The sequence below is a fragment of the Zingiber officinale genome, chromosome 1A (assembly GCF_018446385.1).
Source record: "Zingiber officinale cultivar Zhangliang chromosome 1A, Zo_v1.1, whole genome shotgun sequence".
NCBI classification, from domain to species: domain Eukaryota; kingdom Viridiplantae; phylum Streptophyta; class Magnoliopsida; order Zingiberales; family Zingiberaceae; genus Zingiber; species Zingiber officinale.
The window spans coordinates 10,143,518-10,165,827 of NC_055987.1; the positions used below are offsets into that span (position 1 = coordinate 10,143,518).

General features: G+C 37.5%; 2 protein-coding genes across 3 annotated transcripts; one reads left to right on the top strand and one right to left on the bottom strand.

The window, feature by feature from the left end:
• Nucleotides 1–13,660: 13,660 nt before the first annotated feature.
• Nucleotides 13,661–17,343, bottom strand: LOC122017926. 2 transcript variants are annotated; one of them, XM_042575657.1, is made up of 11 exons: nt 17,058–17,343; nt 16,851–16,903; nt 16,699–16,757; nt 16,554–16,620; nt 16,426–16,471; nt 14,973–15,059; nt 14,837–14,871; nt 14,695–14,758; nt 14,524–14,612; nt 14,220–14,441; nt 13,661–13,994 (listed from the first exon to the last, which is right to left on the bottom strand). In XM_042575657.1, the coding sequence occupies exons 2-11, from the start codon at nt 16,893–16,895 to the stop codon at nt 13,836–13,838; spliced, it is 873 nt and encodes a 290-aa protein (XP_042431591.1). In that variant the 5' UTR covers nt 16,896–16,903; nt 17,058–17,343; the 3' UTR covers nt 13,661–13,835. The 2 variants fall into 2 exon arrangements, with proteins under 2 accessions (XP_042431591.1, XP_042431584.1); XM_042575650.1 differs by having other exon boundaries at nt 16,851–16,913.
• Nucleotides 17,344–21,111: 3,768 nt separating this feature from the next.
• Nucleotides 21,112–21,923, top strand: LOC121999760 (abscisic acid receptor PYL4-like). The gene has a single exon (XM_042554402.1). The coding sequence runs from the start codon at nt 21,182–21,184 to the stop codon at nt 21,797–21,799; it is 618 nt and encodes a 205-aa protein (XP_042410336.1). The 5' UTR covers nt 21,112–21,181; the 3' UTR covers nt 21,800–21,923.
• Nucleotides 21,924–22,310: the final 387 nt, after the last annotated feature.

Here is a 22,310-nt window from a genome sequence, read left to right on the forward strand (position 1 = left end):
CTTCGAACGGAATCAAGGACCGTTCTACACGACCTCTAGAACAAGAGTTATCACCTCTAGGTCTCAAAAGAAATCATGGCGACTGTTTTTTTTATATATAAAAAAATGAAAACTAAAAAAAAAAAACAAAAAATCATTCTCTCATTATTTTTGTCGATTATAAGTGCAGTTGCCTTAATGTTAACCTTTATTTCATGCACGTTGGCAGCATTCGGATTGATTTAAAGTTCTATACAATTTTAGGACAAATATAATTGAGATACTGCATTGGTTGGCAGGTGATGCACGAAGATTACTGATATACGGAAGATAATCAAGGACGCCGCGTAATTGAGGAGGTTAATAGTTTTGATTGAGGTGGCAATCTAAGTTAACACAGCTAGCGCCTTTCCCTGATTCTGCATGCTCCGACTCCGTGTGACTCTAACTAAAAGCAACTCCGGCTCCACGAGGATCTCTACTCCGCACAACCTCAACTTTAGTCAACTCTGATTCCATGGGGTTTCGACTCGAAGCAACCTTGGCTCCACGATGATCTTGACTCCACATAGGCCCGACTCCAGTCAATCCCGATTCCATGTGGCCATGACTCCAAGGAACCTAGCTCAACAATGATCTCGATTATGAATCATCCCAAATAACTGAAGCGGCATACCCGACTGTTGGTGATACAATATGTTGCAAGTGGTCTTGAAGGTAATATGAGATTGATAGTCAAGATGATATGATAGTCAAAGTCAAGATGAGATGTTGATCATAGTCTGAGTATATGCAGCTAAACGGGTCACTCTCACCAGGGCTCAGCTCTCTACTTCTCATTGCCTAGACTCTTGGTATATGACAGGTTGGCTCAAAGTGTCGGTCGGTCAATTCTCAACATAAGTTCAGTCAGCCCCAAGGTTGGATGGATATATGAGGCCCAGCGCTTCACTTCTCAGGACCAAGGCACACAACATACAGTCGGTCAAACCTAGCGCTGATCGGGCATTCAAAGCATATAGTCAGTTGGAACCTAGCGCTGATTGGGCATTTAGAGCTCAGTTCCATACTCCTCAGAGGCGAGGCCTCTAACATATGATTAGTCGGGCCAAAGAGCTGGTTGGGCCTTTCGAGACTTAGTTCCCCGCTCTTCAAAGACAAGTATCATAGTATATAGCTGGTCGGCTAAAGATCTGGTCAGATCTTCCATGACTTAGCTCCACGAGGGCAAGGCCTCTATCATATAGTCGGTTGGTCCAAAGTGTCGGTCGAACCTATGGGGTTAAGCTCCCCATTTCTCATATGTCAATCTCCCATCATACGACCGGTCGGCTACAAGCTACACTACCGATTGAACTAACTCCAGGAGACAACATTATCAGAGAATTACAACAACCTGTCAGAAAATAACAGTTATTCATCAGAAAATATTCCGCTACCATAACATATACATGCAATGGAACCTTCCTCTAGGGGTGTATGTACATCTTTCGTTGCCTGACATTACTTGACATATTCTCAGCCGCCTCATTCTCAGCCGTCTTATTATTATGGAGGTTATGAAAAATCGTTCATATATATGTAACGAAATCTTTCCCGAAGGGTGATTGTACATCTTTCATTACTTGACATATTTTGACATCAAATATTCTTTAACACCTCATTATTACGAACTCTCAGGATTTCAGTATAAAAAGGGTGATGCAAGAGGATCCATGGGACACAATCATCTCATATCATCCAATATAGCTATGTTTCCCTTTGAATTGAGACTACAAGAAAGCGAGACTATCAAGCTTCCTTTTGGATATAGAAGAAGGACGATCAAGGTTACTTACAAGGAAGATGATGAGTTCATGGTCTCCTGATGTGGTTGCACTCTATTCAAAATCCGGATAAGATAGAATCAGTTAATTAGGTCGTCAAAACTCTAGATTTGATCTTTTATTTTTTCTTTATTTTTTTAAAATTTTTAGAATTAGTCTTCTAAAAAAAATTTAATATAGATTTTATATTTTTTTAAGGATTAATTTTCTTATTGTTTAAAGTTACTTTAGATTTTACTTTTTTTAGATTTTTTTTTACATTTTATTTGTCAGTGGTGACTTTTCTATTAAGACTTTTCTTTATTTTTAGGTTATTTAAACAAGGGTTAGAGCTCTTGAAAAAAAAAGATGGTTAATATTGAGTTTGAGTTTGATTTGAATAAAAATTTATTTTCATTTAAATCTAGAAACGACCCCTGTTTGTTTACAAATTATCTTTCCACGTCTTTCTCTACAAACCTCTAATTCGAACTTCATACCCGGAGTTTCTTCCCATGCGTCAGTTGATATCAGAGTCTTAGATCCAATGGATAGTCATCGTGATCGTGGTTGTGAAAGGCAGGTTCTGACTGAGGAAGTCTCACACTAGGATCGAAGCATATCCTATGAGCTCATCGAAGATCTACAAAGGCAAATCGCGGAGTTATCTCAGCATCTAGCAACACAAGATTTTGAAGATAGTGAGGTGCATGGTCGAGGTCATGATAAATAGGTTCAGGTTGAGAAAGTCTCATACTGTGATCGTAGTGCCTGAAATCTTAAAGCTCCTGTTGTATCGGAAGACAATGCCAAAAAAAAATAAAGATATTATGAATGTTAAAAATGTTATTTTGAACTCGAGGGCGAGTTCATTTCAACCTGGGGCATCTGATGCAGGAGCATCTAGGGACAATCATCTCATATCATCTAACATGGCCATGTTTCCCTTCAAATTGTGATGATAAGAAAATGAGGTTATCAAACTCCCTTTTGGATTTAGAAGAAGGATGATCGAGGCTACTTACAAGGAAGATGATGAGTTTATGGTCTCCTGACATGGTTGTATTCTATTCAGAGTTCGAACAAGATGGAATTGGCTAACTAGATCGTCAAAACTCTAGATTTGATCTTTGACTTTTTTCTTTATTTATTTCAAATTTTTGGAATTAGTTTTCTTTTTTAAAAAATTAATAGAGATTTTATCTTTTTTATAGATTAATTTTCTTCTTTTTAAAAGTTAATTTAGATTTTATATTTTTTTTTCCCGATTAGCTCTTTTTACTTTTTTTTCTTCTTATTTTTGTTGTAACTTTTTCTTATTCTTATGTTAATTAAATATGGATTAGGGCTCTTATAAGAACAAGGTGGTTAATGTTGAGTTTGAGTTTGAGTTTGAGTTTGATTTAAATAAAAAATTATTTTTGTTTAAATTTAGAGACGCTCCTGTTTGTTACAAATTATTTTCCTATATCATTCTCTGTAAATCTCTAATTTGAATTTCACACCTGGAGTTTCTTCCCCTATGTCAAAGGGGGTCCTCTTCGTTGGTCAGATAACTTATAGCTTTTAACGTTTAACTTGAGATAACTTGAACTTTTATATTAGGCGCATGCACTCATCTACGCTATTGTTCATCTTTTTCTCCATTTTATCCACTGTCTTAACTTAAGCATCGGAGTATCTGTGCCAAGGACCCCCTCCTTAGTTCTCGCTCTAACTGGCTCTCTCTAGTGTGCACAGAAAGGAGCGTTTGAAGCTATTTTCCTCCACCTTAGAGTCTTCTCACAGTCAACATCAAAATCATTTGCCCAACACGTCATCTCCTCCGATTTCAAAAATGATAAGCTGGCAATTAGATAATAAGTTGTCGCTCGCTGAAGATACAGACAACATAGTAATTATTCATCGAAGAACGTGAAAAATGTGCCAACCGTTTAATTTGAAAAAGGTGGACAACATGACCATTTATTTCAAGGAGTGTGGGTAACGCTAGCAAGGATCTTGGTGTTGGAGGATCGGTGGCCGGCTAGAAGGGGGGTTGAATGGACGGCGCCCCCAAATCGTTAGCTTCCTACGTATTCGTTAGTGCGCAAGCGGAAATACAAATACTAAAGCAATGAATACGAAAGCTAAAGAAAGAAAAGAACTAGCAAACCAATACACGTTCGTTTAACGTGGTTCGGAGATGATGCTCCTACTCCACGGCTGTCCGTAAGGTAGACGATCCCGATCCTTCGGTGGATTAGCCCCCGGAAACTCCGGCTATCTCAAGTCGCTCCTTGTGGGTGGAGAAACCTCACCACAACACACCAAGACCTCTTGGATTCCACAAACACTTGAGCACTTGTAGACTACTAATTAGACCTTAACCAAGTCTAATTTCGTCGCCTTGGCCGGCCATACCAAGCTCCTTTATATAGAGCTTGGAACAAATCAGAACCTGATTTGCTCATTACGACTATCTCAACGGCTATCTGCTACAGTGCATCAGTCGACTGGTCCATACACCAGTCGACTGCTACAGTACGCTACAGTAACTGCTACAGTACGCTACAGTAAAACCCTAAAACTAGGATTTTACTCCGAGTACAATCTCTCATGCACTCGTACCCTCACGACTCATTTGACTCTTCTTTGCAGCCTTGACCTCTTGCCTTCAAGCCTACTTCCTTTGGCTCTCGTCCCTCGGATGCATCCAAGCCCGCGGCTCGTCCTCAATGCCATCCTTCGCGTATGCCTCGAAGTCACTTCCGGATGCTCCATCCTTCACCGGACTCGAAGCCGTCAACCTGAGTCATATGTGTCACCTGCAGTCCTGCACAACTCAAGTACACATATCAAATAACAAGGGTAAACCTAACTTAAACCCTTTGCCCAAACACCAAAACACATGGTCCCGCGGACCATTGGGATTGCTCCAACACTTGGGACACCTGGAACACAGCCGCAACCCTATAAAAGGTAACCCACTCCGACGACGGACACAGGTATACACACACTCATCCAGAAACTCTAGACTACTATTCATCTTTCTTTATTTCTTCCTCCTTCACGAGAGACTTATTTGAGCATTGAAGTGGTTGCACTGGAAACCCTTAGCCGTTATTCTAACCCTCTCTTTCTAGTGCTATCTCCCCAATCTCCGGTGGAGAACCCTACCAGTCCTTGCTACGCCAAGGTGAACGACGGCAAAGTCAATATTGATATCAACTCATCGGTGGTTCGTTCGTCAATGATATCAGGCAAGAATAAATACTATTTTTAGTAATTTTTAAGTAGTTTTTATTTAAAGTATTTAGCATATTTTTAATAATTCTTGTCTTTTATATTTTGAGCTTATTTAGGAATTTTAGGATTATAAGTGTGTTAAAAATACTTTTTTTTTGTTAAGATTTTTATTTTACTTTACAAGTTAGAATTTGGACATATATATAAATGTCTTGTTAATTGCTGTTTAGGATGAAGTTTTTTATTTAATAATATTTTCCTACCATATCGTTTTTTTTTCTATTTTCTAATATTCTTCTGAATCAATAAACTTAGAAGATTACTTCCAATATTTATGTGTAAATTAATGATTTAAATAACTCGTAGGATAATCGTTATCTCATGAGTGTGTAACGAGGAGAGCAACTAGATGTGGCCTTAGGAGTTCTTAAGAGGTAAGATCGTTACGTGAACTTAACCATGCCAACAGCAAACGTAATAGTTTGATCAATTCTTGCAATTGCGAAGAAATCTCACCAATTTAAATTAATAAGATCGGACACTTCGACGCCCAAATTGATTAAGTCAGAGTAGGTTCGATGTGAGTCAAATAGTGGTATTATAGTGGCTCTTTCTTCGTTCATAAGGAAATTAGGTAAATCAACAAAGACTAAAGAAAAGGAGAATTAGGTGAAATAATGAATATTGAATTTGACACGACGTGTAACTTGATTGATTCCTAATGCACCGCTACGCGTGCAAACTCCATATTTAGTCATATTTTAATGTGGTCGCATCTTGCAATAAAAATTGGGCAAAAATTAAATTGTCATCCATCATTTATATTTTCATGGATAAATATTTTATTTCTAATTAAATTCAAATGAGCACACTTTCGTACCCTTTTTAAAATCATCTATTCAAAATATCCGTGTATTAGCTGATCATCCTATAAAAATTAGCAATTAGTTTCTATAATTATAGAAATTAGGAATTAGTTTCTACAAATATAGAAGATAGTAACTAATTTCTACAATACATTATTTGATCATACAACTATGTAAAAATTAGCAACTAGCTTCTACAATTATAGAAGTAAACATCTACTTTCTACAATGTTATATAAGCTAGTTGCTAGTTTCTACCATATTAACTTTATATTATTTTAATTTTGTTTATTTGAGTGATAACTTGATTAAAATAATATTTCAATAAGTAAAATAAACGAATGAGACTTCATGACACTTATTACATTCAAATGAATATTATCTAATCACAATCGGACATGTAGAAGTTAGCATTTAGCTTCTACAATATGCAAAAGCTAGTTGTTAACTTCTACAACATGTAAAAGTTAGTTGCTAACTTCTACAATTGTAACTTTATATCATTTTAATTTTACTTTTTTGAATAATAACTTGATTAAAATAATATTTTAACAAACAAATCAAACTATGAAGACTTCATAACACTCATTACATTTTAAATAAACATAATTTAGTCATAATCAAAAGTATGTAGATGTTAATATGTAACAACCATATGTTAGTTTCTACATGTTGTACAAACTAATCAATAGCTTCTACAATAACACTGAATTTAAGAATATTTTTAAGATATATATATATTTTTTTTTACAAAAAAGGGTGCTAATGTGTTTTGTTAATTTGAGGCTTCCATTTTTACCCAAAATTGAATTAGATAAATAGTAAAGATATTTTTATTTTTATTATCATAAAAAATAATACCTCATTTAAAAAAAAAATAAGAGGGTGCCATATATTTTTTATGTTAAAGGTATGTACCCTTATTCAAGCACTATAATTACTTTAGTTAAAATTACTAAAATATAAACTAAAATTTCTTTAATTTAATCAAAATTACTTATGCATAGAGTATTATTATATTTTTTAAAAATATTTTTAATCAATTTAATTAAAATTAATTAAAGTTAATTAAAATTACTACAATTTAATTAAAATTATTTAATATGTTAACGTAGTTTGTTAAATATATAGCAATTATGAATCTAGTGTAGTGTTATTATAGCAATAGAATAAAAATATTTTTTAGATAAAGAACATAATGGGCATTTTTTTGTTAAAAAAGTAAATATTTTTGATAATAATAATAATAATAATAATAAGAGCAGGTATTTTTTAATTGCCTGGGCAAGTTATTTATTATGTCTCAATTTTATCTTTCCATCAATCTAACTAATAATTATTTTAATCTATAATTTTTGTTTCCAAAAATAGGATAAGGAAACTTTTAGTTGTAAGAAGATTTTTTATCTGGTTCGTTCTTTATTTATATATAAAATTCAGTAATTCTAATCTAGAAATAAAAATGAAATATCAATTTTAAAACTATGGATATAAATTCTTTTTCCATTCTTACACTATTAAATTATCCAGGAATAATAATTCTATTTGTAATCAATTTTATTCAAAATGCAAGAGGTGTTTTCAAAGAACAATCACTTAGAATTCTTAGCAAAAGAATACTGATAATGGAGAAAAAATTAACTCAATAATACAAAGAGATAAATATAGTAATTTAACACAAAAATTCTAACACCAAATTGAGAAATAATAAAGAAGTGCAACCTAGTTAGTTTATCGTTTTCAACATCAACATAGGAATCTAAAATAACGAAGAGAACACCAAGAAGACCTATCACAAATATATTTACTTTGAGTTTGAGCAATTTAAACAATATATTCAACAAAGTAGTTAAGAATTAAAAATTTTTTATCCTAAATAAGTGAAAACTTAGTATAAATGAATTAAATTTTATGTATAGAAATTCCAGCCATAACAAAAATTTAAAACATTGTAAATTTTTAAATTTTCAAATTGACTAAGGCATCGTGTGACAACTAAAAACTTTCCATGGAAAATGACCTACTTGGTTACTCAGTCCAGAAACAAATTTCAGTTTATAAAAACTTAAATATCAGAGAAACAGAACAACACTATTTTTTTTTCTTTAAATAAAGAAAAAAATTTAAAGAAAATATAGTTCCTTATAATTAATACAAACCTACCAGCTTGTTGGATGTCTCCTCGTTAATTTCACATCCAAATCTAAAGTATCGCTCACATGAGATGTTGTAAACATTCTTCTTTGCTTCCTCCTGCAAGTTTATAAAAAAACACAACTATTATATTCAATTAAGGTTCCAAAAAAAGATAGTAGTAAAATAATTGACATTTTTTTATGGTGAAACTATCAACTACCTCACAATAATATAAGCATGTTCAGAAATATTATTCCAATTTATAAATATGAGCACTGCTCTTATTTTGAAATTTATGAAATTTTAAGGCATGTTCTGGACTTGCATATTACTCCAGAAATATCTTTTATCAATTAGCACTGCTCGTATTTTGGAGCATTTTGCAAAGGTAAAGCTAAACATGAATATGATGGCTATGAGACAACACTCAAACGTTAGGAAACAAATAATACTTATCCTCACAAAACCCAAGTTCATCAGTCTAATAAGAAAATTATCAATTTATGTAGAAATAAAACATGATTAATCAAGTTAGGGCCGATTAAGACCTAAAAATGAATGGAACAGAAATTGTCAATTTATGTGAAAATAAAACATGATTAATAAGAAAATGAAAAGAACAAGTGTATACCAGCAAGGGAGTTTTGTCGCGGCAAAGGAGGGCAGAGCACAACGGGGAAAACAACAACGGAAGAGAGTGTTAGAGATGGCTTGTCTCGCTGATGGAGGGTGCCTTTGAGAGAGGCAAAGCCAGCCTTGGGCCAGCCGGCCAGGGAGGATTTCACCCTTTCGGCAACGAGAGAGGGAAGGTGTGACGGGGGTGAGGGAGGGTTTCAGCGACGAGGTAGGGAAGCTGGAAGGGTGCGGTGAGGGAGGGTGCGACGAGGGAAGGTGCGGCAAGGGAGGGTTTTGGCGACGATGAGTAGAATAGTGAGGTTAGGGTTTTGTTGCTTGCTTCAGTGGTGAGGGAGAAAAGAGAAAAAAATAGTGATTTTAGGGGAAAAACTTATTATATATATATGATACGAGTTATAGCGAGGGGATCTCAACGATGACATGGTGGTCAAAGTCAAGGTAAGGTGGCGGTCGAAATCAGAATGGGGGAGCGCCTCCCATATGACTTTGTGATCATGCCGCATTAAAACTCCAAGGTCCTGCCCAAGTGGTTATAAAGTAGGACACTCGAATAAAGCCGATCAAACGCAAAGTCGGTCAGATATAAGGACTCTAGTATTTTACTCTGAAAGTCAGGAAATAATGTACATGATTAGTCGAGCAGTCGACTGAGTGCAAGGGAGCCTGACTAGGTGAAAATCTGATCGAGCTCTAAGCACTTAGGCCTTCTAAAACCCCTTTATTATAAGATTGGCCGGACAAAGGCCGATTGAACATAAGCCTCCCTGTTTACGCCCGGCCGGGCAAAGACTGGACGGGTTTAGGGACACTTGGTCTTATAAAACTCTTAGTATAAAATCGGTCGAACGAAGACCGATTGAACATAAGGCTCTATGTTTATGTCCAATCGGACAAAGACTAGGAGAGTTTAAGGACACTTGGTCTTATAAAACTCTTAGTATAAGATTGGTCGGACGAAGGTTGATTTAACATAAGACTCTCTGCTTACGCCCCGCCGGGTAAAGACCGGGCGGGTTTAAGAACACTTGGCCTTATAAAACTCTTAGTATAAGATCGACCGAATGAAGGTTGATCAAATATAAGGCTCTCTGTTTACGCTCGGCCGGACAAAGACCAGGCAGGTTTAAGGACACTTAGCCTTATAAAACTCTTAGTATAAGATCAGTCGGACGAAAGTTGATCGAACATAAGGCTCTCTGTTTATGCACGGTCGAGCAAAGATCGGGTGGGTTTAAGGACACTTCCTATTTATGCACGGTCGAGCAAAGACCGGGTGGGTTTAAGGACACTTGACCTTATAAAACTCTTAGTATAAGATCAATCGGACAAAGACCGATCAAACATAAGATTCTATGTTTATGCCCGGTCGGCCAAAGACCGGGCGGGTTTAGGGACACTTGGCCTTATAAAACTCTTAGTATAAGATCGGCTGGACGAAGGCCGATCGAACATAAGCTAAGGCTCTTTGTTTACACATGGTCGGGCAAAGATCAGACGGTTTTAAGGACATTTGGCCTTATAAAACTCTTAGTATAAGATCGGTCAGACGAAGACCGATCGAACATAAGGCTCCCTGTTTAGGCTCGGCTGGGCAAAGACCGAGCGGGTTTAAGAACACTTGGCCTTATAAAATTCTTAGTATAGGATCGTCCGAACGAAGGTCGATCGAACACAAGGCTGTCTAGGTAGGCCCGGACAGGCTTAAGGACACTTGGTCTTATAAAGCTCTTAGTATAAGATCGGCTGGACAAAGGCTGATCGAACGCCAGACTCTCCGTGTACACCCGGCTGGACAAAGATCGAGCGGGCTTAAGAACACTTAGTCTTATAAAGTTCTTAGTATAAGGTCAGCCGAATAGAGGCCCGGTCAAGCATAAGGATATCTGTGTAAGCTCGGCCGGACAAAAACCAGACGGATTTAAAGACACTTATCCTTAGGAAACTCTACATATCCGCTCAATCAAGCACATGTCTACCAAGTTTAAGTTATTTAATGTTATATTGTCACTAAAATAAAACTCCAACATATATAATCTATCATATGACTTCTTGAATAAAGCTTTGGCATACTATGAGCATTGAGCATTATATTAGTCTCTGAACAGATCTCTGCAGTATTTAATATATGACAGAGCATATTGATATAATGACAAATAATATGATTGGCCTTGCAGATTGACTAAGATATATTCAGCAGACAAACAACAGACAATATTTTAATAGTCTGGCAAAATTGTCAGGGAATATTTCTTTGAAAGCTCCTTCAGAATCCATCTGGTTTCCCATTGGTGATTCATCTATAACGACATCCTCCTCCAACGATTTCAGAAAAGATTTAAATTATAAACGACAAAAGAGATACATCTGTGGGTACAAAAAAAATTCCTCGGAAGCTCTTCAAGGAACAATCTAACAAACTCTGACGCATGACGCCACCTCATGATCACGGAGATTGTGAAAGGTGATATAAAAAGGGGTCCTCTCCGTTGGCAAAGTACGTAATTTTTACATCTGAGACCTTCATTCACAGATCCACTACTGTTCTTCTTCCTCGGTACTGACTTGAGTATCGAAGGACCTTGCTATGGATCCTTTCCCTAATCTTTGGTTACTAATACTTCGTTGGATCGTCTGATTGTGTGTAGGATTGTTGAGGAGTTTCATCGTAGATCGAAGAGTCAACTATTTGTCAACAAACTATCCACCTAAGTCAGTACACTATCTATTCAGTCTTCATACATGATCAAGATATATATATATATATATATATATATATATATATAATGGGCCCATTAAAATTTAACTAGCACTCAAACAAATATTAGAGCATCCATATTGAACAAGTAATAGGATATTATAATGTTCACGGGGTATTCAAATCAGTGCACTAAAGTGTTATAACGTTCGTGGGTCCAGCGAAATATTGAACTCGTTTAATGAGATAATCGCGTTCAATGATTTATATTTACATTTTTATTCTACGTCTGTATGTGGGGGTGGGCTCAAGGCTGACCCAGCCACATGAGTCAAAGTTATTTTTTTATTAATATATATATTTTTATTAAAAAATAAAAATAAAAATATCTTTTACATGGATAGTTTTAAATCTTTTAATGGATAATTTAAATTTTTATTGATTTTTTAACAACTTTTCGAACTAATATTTTTAAAATTTCATCATTTTATATTTATTTAATGTAAAATAAAAAAAAAAAATCAAATAATAAATGTTAAGCACACTAGGACCCGGGGGACTATGGCCCCCCTGCCCGTCTTCGTCCATGTCCGTCTATGTTCTCCTTCGTTCATATCTGTCTATGTCCGCGGTTGAGCATGTCTTTCTCTATACCTTAACTACTGTACTAATGGTTATTAGTCATCCATGATTTACTTCCTCTATGTGGCCTAGGAACAAGCTGACGAGGGTGATAGGTGAACGAATTACCTTTTTTACCACATAATTTATTATTTTACAGAACTTTTTACTTATCATGTGATGTTTATTTAATTACATATATTTATTGACATTATATTGTACATTAAGAACGATATAAAAGTTATATTTTATTATATTAATGATTATTATCATAAATTATTTTTAACACATGAGGTTAGAAAATAATTAAAAGATATTATAGAAGAACTTAGGATAGTTTTCTTTATACAAATCCTTATGAGAATTTTAAGAGGGTAAATTATGAGAATAATTTCATTGAAATAATTTGCCTAAAACCAAATGATACAAGAAAGAGTTTTGGTTCAATACTTGTAAGAAATATGAAACTTCTTAAGTAAATTAATGAAAAACGAGTATCACATTTATTTCATAGAACTTTGGTTCCAAAGAAAATGTTAAGTTAGACGAGCAATCAAAATAAGTTTATATAAATTCATAGTATTTACTTCATACATAAAGAAGACTTTTCAAGGTTTTCACATGTTTATATATTTTGGTCAAATTGAGATGATTTTTCATTAGGTGGATTGTGGGTCGTTCACTTTATTTTTATGTGACTTCTACTCCTTTGGCACTTGATCATGTCTATCGAGTTCTACATACTCCTTTGGCGGCTGAAACCTCTCCAGGACCCCAACTTCGTCATTGGCTCCGTCCGCTTGTTTGTAGGCACCTTCCGTCTCCTCTCCCGTCGGCTTAACCATGCGACATTTAAATACAACGCATAATAATTATTTTCGTCACTTATGATGCCCCCCCCCCCCCCCCCCAAAATCTAAAATCCTAGATCCGCCCCTGAGTGAATAAATATATTGATATAATGTACATATGACACTCAACCCTAAACTATATAATAATATTATAACACTCATCAATATAGATGTTCTTAATTTCAAACTGTTCTTTAGATGTGATTGAAACTAACTCTACCAATTAATAGGAGACAAGATCTCATGAATCACTTTTTGTGATCCCCTACTCTACCAATTAATAGGAGACAGGATCTCATGAATCACTTTTTGTGATCCAGGGAATGTGCCACTCGTATTTGCGATGGGATCGTGGTCACGATCCGGCCGTAAATAATTACGATCTCTTTCTGGGTTCACCGTCCCCATCAGATTATAATTTTTGTTCAGAGCGAACGACCGAAAGACACCCTTGCTTGGCACCCAGTAACCTGGCAACTTGTCCACCACTAGAGGCCTCCAAGCGACCTCTGACCGTCCGCTCCAAATAAAAACTATAATCTAATGAGGACGATGAACCCAAGAAGGGATCGTAACAATTTACGATCAGATCACGACCACGATCTGACTACAAATACGAATGACACATCCCCTGAATTATAAAAAAAGTAATCCAAATCCAAAAGATCTGTATTCTAATTCATAAAGTTAAATTTGCTAATTTTTTATTCAAATATTCAACTCTACAAACCAATCTAGAAAATAATCGATCTGGCTGAGAAACGATCACTAAAACTCATCCAAGCAGTCAAGGTTTTTAAATTTATCATCGATCCAATAAAAAATCTTTGTAATACGCAGCGATTCAAATTTTAAATGTCTAATTAACCATATAATTTAAAGATTCCACTTGGACACATCAGGTCATTACATTTTTTTTCTGAAAAATAAAAATAAAAATAAAACATCTCAATAAATAATCAAAGGAATAAGTTTCCACTTCAGCGATAAGTAACCTTGATTGGAATTTATTGGGTTGCTAATGTAGGTCAAGATCATCCAAGGAGTGAAAGAGAGAATCCACATCCGGAGTCACAACAGCACGCTTATCAAGCTCGCCGAGCGCGCAGCAATGCTTCTCTTTGGTATTAATTGCCACCACTTCTTGAGAAAATGTAAGTTTTTGACCAGGAGAAATCTGCAAATAATTAGCAAGAAAACAGAAATATAAAATGCTACAGCAATCAATAGCCAATATATCTATCACAAGAAATTTTGGCTATTCGCTCTGTTAACCAACTCGGATCAAAATTCAAGCATTCAACCAGTTTTCCATCTGGAAATAAAGTATATTCCTACTTTTCATTAATGAAGTCTTGATTATCATAAACCCTGTATATGTAGCTAAATAAATGAAACTCACATCATAAAGCACATCTCCTAGCTGCATCTTCACTTTTCCACTCTTGTAGACCATAATTTTCCCCATACGCCCTGTTGGTAGTTCTAATTTGGCGCCGTTCCTGGAAGCACGGTCTCCCTTGGAAGCAGCATCTTCAACTTTGGTGCCTGCAGAAGACTGCTGTACTAGCGGAAGATTTACAGGTAACTGGAAAAGGAGCATCTGTGTATCTTCCTTCTTTCGCTGGCATCAGTGACATTGACATCATGCTTATTAGATAAATGCAATGTATTTGGTAGAATCCGAGCTGTAACAAATAAAATACCATCAAATCAAGCTCTAGAGCTGGATTACTTTGAGCCTGATCACAAGCCATGCTAGCTGCCTGACCAAACTCCTCTTTATCGAGAATTTCTGAAACAAACAAGCAATGCAGCTGAAAGTAAATTGCTTTGCAACATCATTGCCTTGAAACTTTAGCAGACTAATTATTTACCTGGGTTGCCGGAGTAGGGCCTTCTTAGCGGAAGTGAAGTAGGATAATAGGAATTAGTATAATCCTGGGAAAACAACAGAAAATAAGTCGTTGATTAATCTATAAAGACCAATTTAGTTGCAAGTAATGCTTTGTCACTCACCCAGGGCTCGGCATATTCTTTCGGCACAAGTGATGCTGATGTACGTAAATCCAGAAAATGCATAAAAATGTAATTCAGTGATTTTTTATAAAAGAAGCTTGAGAAATTTTGAAAAATTATATAAACAAAATGGCACCTGAATTTGGGTCTCCTGCAAGGCTGCCCTTGGGGAATGACCTTACCGTGGAACTTCCGTGGCCAAATGCTACTTCAGATGGGCCATCTGCAATAAGAAAAAAGATAGTAAGTGTCGTGGGGCACTTCATTGGCCATCTAAATTCTGCTAGACTGCCACTTTCGCATTATTATGAATAGTTTTCAGAAAAAATTGAACTGTGGTTATGAAGAAGGAATTATATTGCCACTATTGGTTTGTAAAAGCAAAAGGAATTTCATTGCTCGCAAAGGAGTTCAACAACTTCAACTTCATCATGGACTACTCTTTAGGGAAGGAATGAAGAAGATCCTACTCCATGAGAAAAATAATAGCCTTGGCTAATAAAAATAGACTGTGTTCTTCTAATTTCACGAGACTCGTGAATAACAAGGTCAAGGATGCATACTGATGGATCAAGAGCATAAAACAAAAGCACTTGAAACATCAGCATTGGTTTTCATCTCAACAATAAATTAACCTTAAGTGCAAATAATATCTCCATCTTCTCCCAAGATCTCTCTCCTCATCCTAGCCTCTGCTACTCTTTGCATCCTGGGGCATTGCACTTCATCCAAAATCAACAAGCCTTTCTTCAACAATTAATGTGGCATGCTAGGAAAATAAATAGATAATAAACTGGAAGCAACAGCAAGCAACGGAAAAAAAAAACCAACATACAACATCACTCAAGTTGTTGATGATCAAAGATACAAGGCATACAAAAAAAAGATCCTTTTTTTTAAGACCTAAGGGAACTTCTTTCTAGCAAAAGCATGAATAACTCAAAAATAAAAAAAATCACTGCCCCCTACAAAGAAACACAAACTAGGAAATATGTCCATTCACACTTGTAAATGAGATGTTTTGTTTCTCTTGGCAGAAATAGATTGATATGCAGGATAAATTCTTACAACCAAAAAACTTACAATGAAATGTAATGACCACATGAATTGTTGAAAAAATTCTTTAGTGAAATTTGAAAGACATTTTGGGCACAAACTAGGTCAGAGTAATGACATATAATGCACATAGACTATAGAGCTATTCGCCAGCCAGATTTCAGTATACAGTATGCCTTTAAGAACGTGCTGGAAATTATGTCATAATTTTTTGAATACAACTCACCAAAGATTGCACAAGAACATCAAACAATAAAGCAAATTAACAGATGGAAAAGTATGTCTGATGGATATTCTCATGTATTGGCTAAAGTTCAGTTGGTCATACCATGGACAGATTTTATTACCAAATAACTAGACAAATGTACTATGTATTGACTCTATGCAACCTAAATCTCAAAGTTGTTCTTGGATCATATAAAATATTAGCATGCTACACACTATACAAAAAGTAATAGAAAATAACAAAAATTCTAGGATAATGATTTGCTACATCCTTAATAACAGAAGATTCATCATATTAGATATCTTACCCTTTTTATCAATCTTAGGGGTTCTCTTTACAAATCCATCGCTTGCCTGTGAAAAACATGCCCAAATGCAATTTTCTGAATGTCATGTTTAACCAACATAGCCGAGTCAACTTTCAGTCAACAATTACCTTTGCGCGGTTTAGCTTTGAAAGCAGTTCCTTGTCAACAGTATCGTCCTTATTTTCAGTTTTTTCCCTTCAATCAAATAGCACATATCTTGGATAAAAGAAAAAATGATAGGGCTTCTCAAACAAAAAATATTTGGTAGCATACACTTTAACCGCAACCGCTTTTGGTGCCCTCCGAGGCGGGATTTTGGGAGTAAATTTCATCTGCTTAAAGGAAGCTTACATATTAATATCATCTAAACACAATTTGATTATCCATTACTCTTCTGGGCCTAAGGAGGAAAATAAATTTTCTACCTTTCTGGTAGGAACATTAGAAGCATCATTCTGCTCTTCCTTCATTTGGTATCCTATATAATTCTGAACAGAAGTAAACAGAAATATAGGGCCTGAATGCCATAATTTAAACATTCTTCACTAGATATAGATATTGAGGGCACAATGTAGGGTAAATGACATAAAAAAGAATAAAAACTCAATCCTTTTATACGGGAAGAAGAGTACCAATTATTGATCGGTGCTATTGGACAGTGAAGAGGAGAGTGCTGCTGCCGCCTTTACTCGTGACACCCACACCCACCCGAGAGGAGAATAAAACAATTCTAAACCCTCTGTTCAATGCTGCTCGCGTGTACAGGAGGAGATGAAAGGATTTCAATAGATCAAGGAGACAACAACGGTGCCGAGGTGGCGGCGACGCTGGGTAGTAGCGTCGTGAGGTAGCGGTGGCAGCGACGCGGCAGCGCAAAGAAAGGAAGTTAGGGTTGGCGCGGGGAGGGATGACACAGGCGGCGCCGCGAGGGAGGAGTTATTGAGTTGTACTTATGCAAAAATGTCCAAAGATTACCAGGAATCACAAATAGCTTCTTTGAAATTTTCAATAATACAATCTGGTAAATCTTTAGAAATTAGAATGCTAATACGAATATGATTAATTTAATTTAATTTAAATAAACATAAATATACCATCTAAATTATTTCTATAATGTTTCTGCTATTGTTTCTTAACAATCAGATCTAGTAAAAAATTCATTTATAGAGTGGAACATTTGTTTTTATTAATTAACCAATATGGAAGATTAGAAATGATATGTCATGAAAACATAAAAGGTACAATGAATGCAGTTTACAGTCATGACTTTTTATTTGTGCTATTTTGTTGCTTCTCCAACAAAGAGGCAAATCAGTAACAACATAATTGAGTTTTCCAAGTAATAATTATCCAGTAATGGTGAATTGGACCATTTATTTCTGGAATAAAAAATCACCTCCAATGATTCGTAATAAGTGTGAAAAATCAACTCAGAACTCGACATTTGTTTTTGACAGTAGAATGTTTCTTTTGGCTTGTATTGGTGTTTCCATGGTGAAAGTTAATATGTAAATTTATGATGAATAATAACATGCTACTGTAGAAGCTCACTCTGGCAGTTCATCCTCAGTGACAGAATCTTAATCTTCGCAATATGGCTCTTCATTAGTTACAAGACAAGGTTCTTGAGCTCCCCAAAGTTCCATTACTTCCTTGATGAAGCTTAAATTCTTATTAGGAGTCAGAGTATTGCTGTTGATGCTCTGTGTCTCTGTATTTTAGGCGTAGCAGGGAGAGGAATCCAAGAGCAATCTTTCAGTTAGAGACATTTACATTTACAAAGTAAATGTAAAAGTTTTTTGTTTTTTAAACTTTCTTTTATTTCCAAAGGTAGAGTAGAAATCAACCATCCTTGATTGCATCAGCTGTCCGGATCGTATTATTGAAATAAACATCGAACATTTCCTCGCGACCTTTTTACTTTCTGCTAATTTAGAACAGACTGTAATTAGTAACAAGCAGTTTATGATCTTAATCGACCATCTACAAATCCAAGTCTCTAAAAGTCCTTGTATCATTAAAGCATACTAATCAATTTTGAAGACGAACAAAGCTGTGAGGTTCTGGTACCTTGAAGGTCAGCTCCTAATCTTCTTAGCATTCAGGAAGAAGTAGCAGCATCAAGAATCCATGAAACTCAGGATAGATAGCGCGATAGGCAAAAACAGGATTTCTGAAATCCTTATAAGTTCACCGTCACCCATGGCGCTATCCCTCCTGAGCTTCACAGATTCTCCGTACTTAATTTGCCTCGCTCAAGCAGTAGCACTCAGTTTGAAGTTAAATGGTGGAAGTTTCAGAAAGAGTAGCAGAAATCACTCAGGAAGGGAGAGGAAGAAATGGGGATGAAGAAATCATGCGGCCATTGCGGTGTATTTATAGTGGAATAGCTTGAGTGGATTCTGATGCCAACCTTGACCTTATCATATAAAACTATATATATAATCGATTTTATTGCATGGATAGGAGAAGGTCCTTGTCTTCTTCCTTTTTATTTTCTATGATATTATACTTTGGATCACTGTTGCAGTCGATAACCCCACTGCCAATTCAACAACTCGAGCTATAATACTTGTAACAACATACTTAACATCCAGGAATGGTTTGAGTCGGCAACTCACCAATCATTTCTGGGCGTCACAATCAGGTCCCTCCCTGCATCTCTTCACGTCCCCTCCCCCATGGGTGGTGCCCAAAATGCGTGGCCATCGTCCCTAGGCATTTTGACCAGATGTCTGGAGGAGTATCCGAATCACACGTTCAGCCTACGGGCTTTCGCATTAGCATACTGTTTATCTAATTTCTTATTTTTATGTCAATTCCTCCTGCATTTCTCTAACGTTTCCGGACTCCCGAAGCATGGTATGCTTTCCGAGAAAGGAAAACATAACAATTTTTAGGCTTTTCGAGAGACAGTACTTGTTTCTCCCCCATCGATCCAGAATCTCAGCTCACGCAAGGGACCATGGAGTTGCTTTGCTTATAAGAATGGTCACTGGCCTGTGGATTTGTTTAGAATATGATTTGCATTGGTCGTTGTGAAAAGAATTCCCTTGGGACTTGCTTCGGCTCTATTTTCCCCGACTCTGTTTCTTTCTTCTCTTCCTCCCTCTCCAAGAAGGACTAACCCTCCACTCTCCGTCTCTCTCTCTCTCTCTGCTGCTCCTGCTCTACTGCTCTACTCCTCTGCTCTGACTAATACTGCCAACCTAACTAAATGCGTGTTTCCTTCCCTTCTCCTGCCATGCCATAATTTACGGGCGCGATTCTGGCCAAACTTTTTCATTATTGTGGGGGTGGGGTAGTACCCTCGTCGTCAGGTTAATGTAGCAGCTGCAGATATCTATAACATCGATGTGATGAGCGAGCCTGCTGCATGTGCTTCTCAGACTTAGACCGGTAGGACTGCCCACCCGAGCGATCGCCATGAATGGATTGATGATGCTTACACTCCCAAATTCATTTTCTTCTCCTTTCTAGCTTACTGCCAATCCTCTCCTCCACTCACGTCTCCTATTTTATATTTTTTTCTTTGATGTAAAAGGAAGCGAGTCGATCTCGGTTATCATGAAAGGGATCCTCTGCAATTTCCCGTTTATCTTCGCTGTATTTAATGGAAAGTATCTAAATAAATGTAAAACTCTTGCGACGTACGTATCCGTTCGATTCGATGAATGCAAATATCTAGTTCACCTCTTCACGACAGGTTGAACCTCTTAGCTTGGCTAAAAAAATGGCCACTTTCTTTATGCATTACACGGTTGCCTTTTCCACGTTAAACTCTACGGGCCCGAATCTTTTACGCATATTTCACGTCGATTCTTCATTTATTCGAGAAAAAGGACGCTTATATTTTCCTCTGTAGCTGGCCTGCTCTCGTCCTGTCCTCCTCCTCCGGCCATGGCCCGGCTCTGCATGAGTAATTGACTGGCAAACACGCGATTTTACTACTTATTTTCCCCGATTTGGATTTACTTCGTGGTAAGTCTTCTCAGGGGTCCGATGGCGCATTTATGAGGCGGCTTATGCTGCGAAGTGTTTGCAGATGTGATGCTGACTGGAAAACTTGAAGGTTATGGAATCGGGTACGCCTTGCACTTAATGGACTTTAAGGCCTTCGTATTCAAATCGATTAAAGATCGACTTTCTAGGCCTGCCTGGGCAACAAGTCTCCCCCTTGGTAACAGAACAATCAATGCTTGCGTCGTCAGTAGTTGTGAGGGTACCTAACTTGTGAGCCCAAGCCCAAATCTTAAGATAGAATTATGTAAGATTTTATGGTTTCGTAATTTAGAGACAAACAAAACAAGATTTAGGAAGACTTGTGTTCCAGATACTTTACTACTAATGAAGGATAGGACGTGAAGGCCACCCCCATGATCAGCTTGTTAATTAATCATTCTTTAATATTGGCTTCTTTTTGTGTAGCACTGAGACAATGACCTTCCCTTCCCTCCCTCGACATATTGCCTGCCCTAGTGCCCTGTGCCCATTGGAATTTCAAACCCAATACCACTCACGCCCCTTGGATCACCCTGCTTGCTTAAACAAACCACCATTTGCATAAACCGTCAAAGGCAAATGGCAATTAACTAATTCAATTAGTCTCTGATATCAATTAATATCTAATTGCTAGTTGCACCAAATTAATTACTTTCACTGTGTGTGTCTATATTATTAGCATCCCCGTTCTCTCTCTCTCCCCCTCCCTGGCCTCTCTCCCGAGTCCCGACAAAGACCAAGACTCCCCTCCGCCATGCCCCACACCTCCACCAAGCCCTCCCCCTCACTCCATCGCACCGCCGGCGCCTGCAAACCCTTCTCCTTCTCCGCGAACGGCTCCGGCCACGCCCTCCCGGACTTCGCCTCCCGGTACCACGACCACTCCGTGGGGGCTCACCAGTGCAGCTCCACCCTGGTCCAGCGCGTCGCCGCGCCGGTGGCCTGCGTCTGGTCGGTCGTCCGCCGCTTCGACCACCCGCAGGTCTACAAGCACTTCGTGAAGAGCTGCCGCGTGATCGACGGCGACGGCGCCGTGGGCACGCTGCGGGAGGTGCGCCTCGTCTCCGGGCTCCCCGCCGCCACCAGCCGCGAGCGCCTGGAAATCCTCGACGACGAGCGGCACGTGCTCAGCTTCCGGGTAGTCGGCGGCGAGCACCGCCTCGCCAACTACCGCTCCGTGACCACGCTCCACCCGGCCGAAGGCGACGGCCAGAACGCGGGCACGGTGGTGGTGGAATCCTACGTCGTGGACGTGCCGCAGGGGAACACCACCGACGACACGCGCGCCTTCGTCGACACCATCGTCCGCTGTAACCTCCAGTCGCTGGCCCGCACCGCCGAGAACAGCCTCAAATCATGCCGGAAGAATTGACTCAAGCAACCTCATCAATTCAAATCAAAGCTAATTAATTAAATTGCTCTAATCTCCCCATTATCGTTGTTCGTATTAATTCTCTTCTAACTTTCTTGTCTTTAATTAATACCTTTGTGAATGACGACAAGCTTAATTAGTTGAGTTCGTTCATATGTACTTGATCAAACTAGCTACCCCTCGATAAATGATGTACAAACGATAAACTCATAGTTCCAAACAGCAAACTGTGACGAACTCTGATGATCCATGTATAAATTGTAAATCGATGATTTCAAATCGTGAGCCATAACAAATTTTAATGGTTACAATTAAAGATCAATCTCCCGAAATCGTCAAACTGACCATTCTAAACCATCAATCGTCAATTTTGAATCGTCGATTCCAATCGGGATAGGATCTGCATAAATCTAGCACCATTAGATTAGCAGAGGTATATATGCATGTCTGCCTTTATTTCTGCAGAAGACCGCAACAGCCAAGGATGCTGTGCAATGCCAGTGCATGAACC

Excerpts from the sequence above, each read along its gene's own strand:
- LOC122017926 (XM_042575657.1), bottom strand. The coding sequence starts at position 16,895 with ATGAAGGAAGAGCAGAATGATGCTTCTAATGTTCCTACCAGAAAG. Across the intron at positions 16,472-16,553 it reads CAAAGCTAAACCGCGCAAAG|GCAAGCGATGGATTTGTAAA; the intron begins GTAATTGTTGAC and ends TGTTTTTCACAG. Across the intron at positions 15,060-16,425 it reads CCCTAAGATTGATAAAAAGG|ATGGCCCATCTGAAGTAGCA; the intron begins GTAAGATATCTA and ends TTCTTATTGCAG.
- LOC121999760 (XM_042554402.1), top strand. The coding sequence starts at position 21,182 with ATGCCCCACACCTCCACCAAGCCCTCCCCCTCACTCCATCGCACCGCC.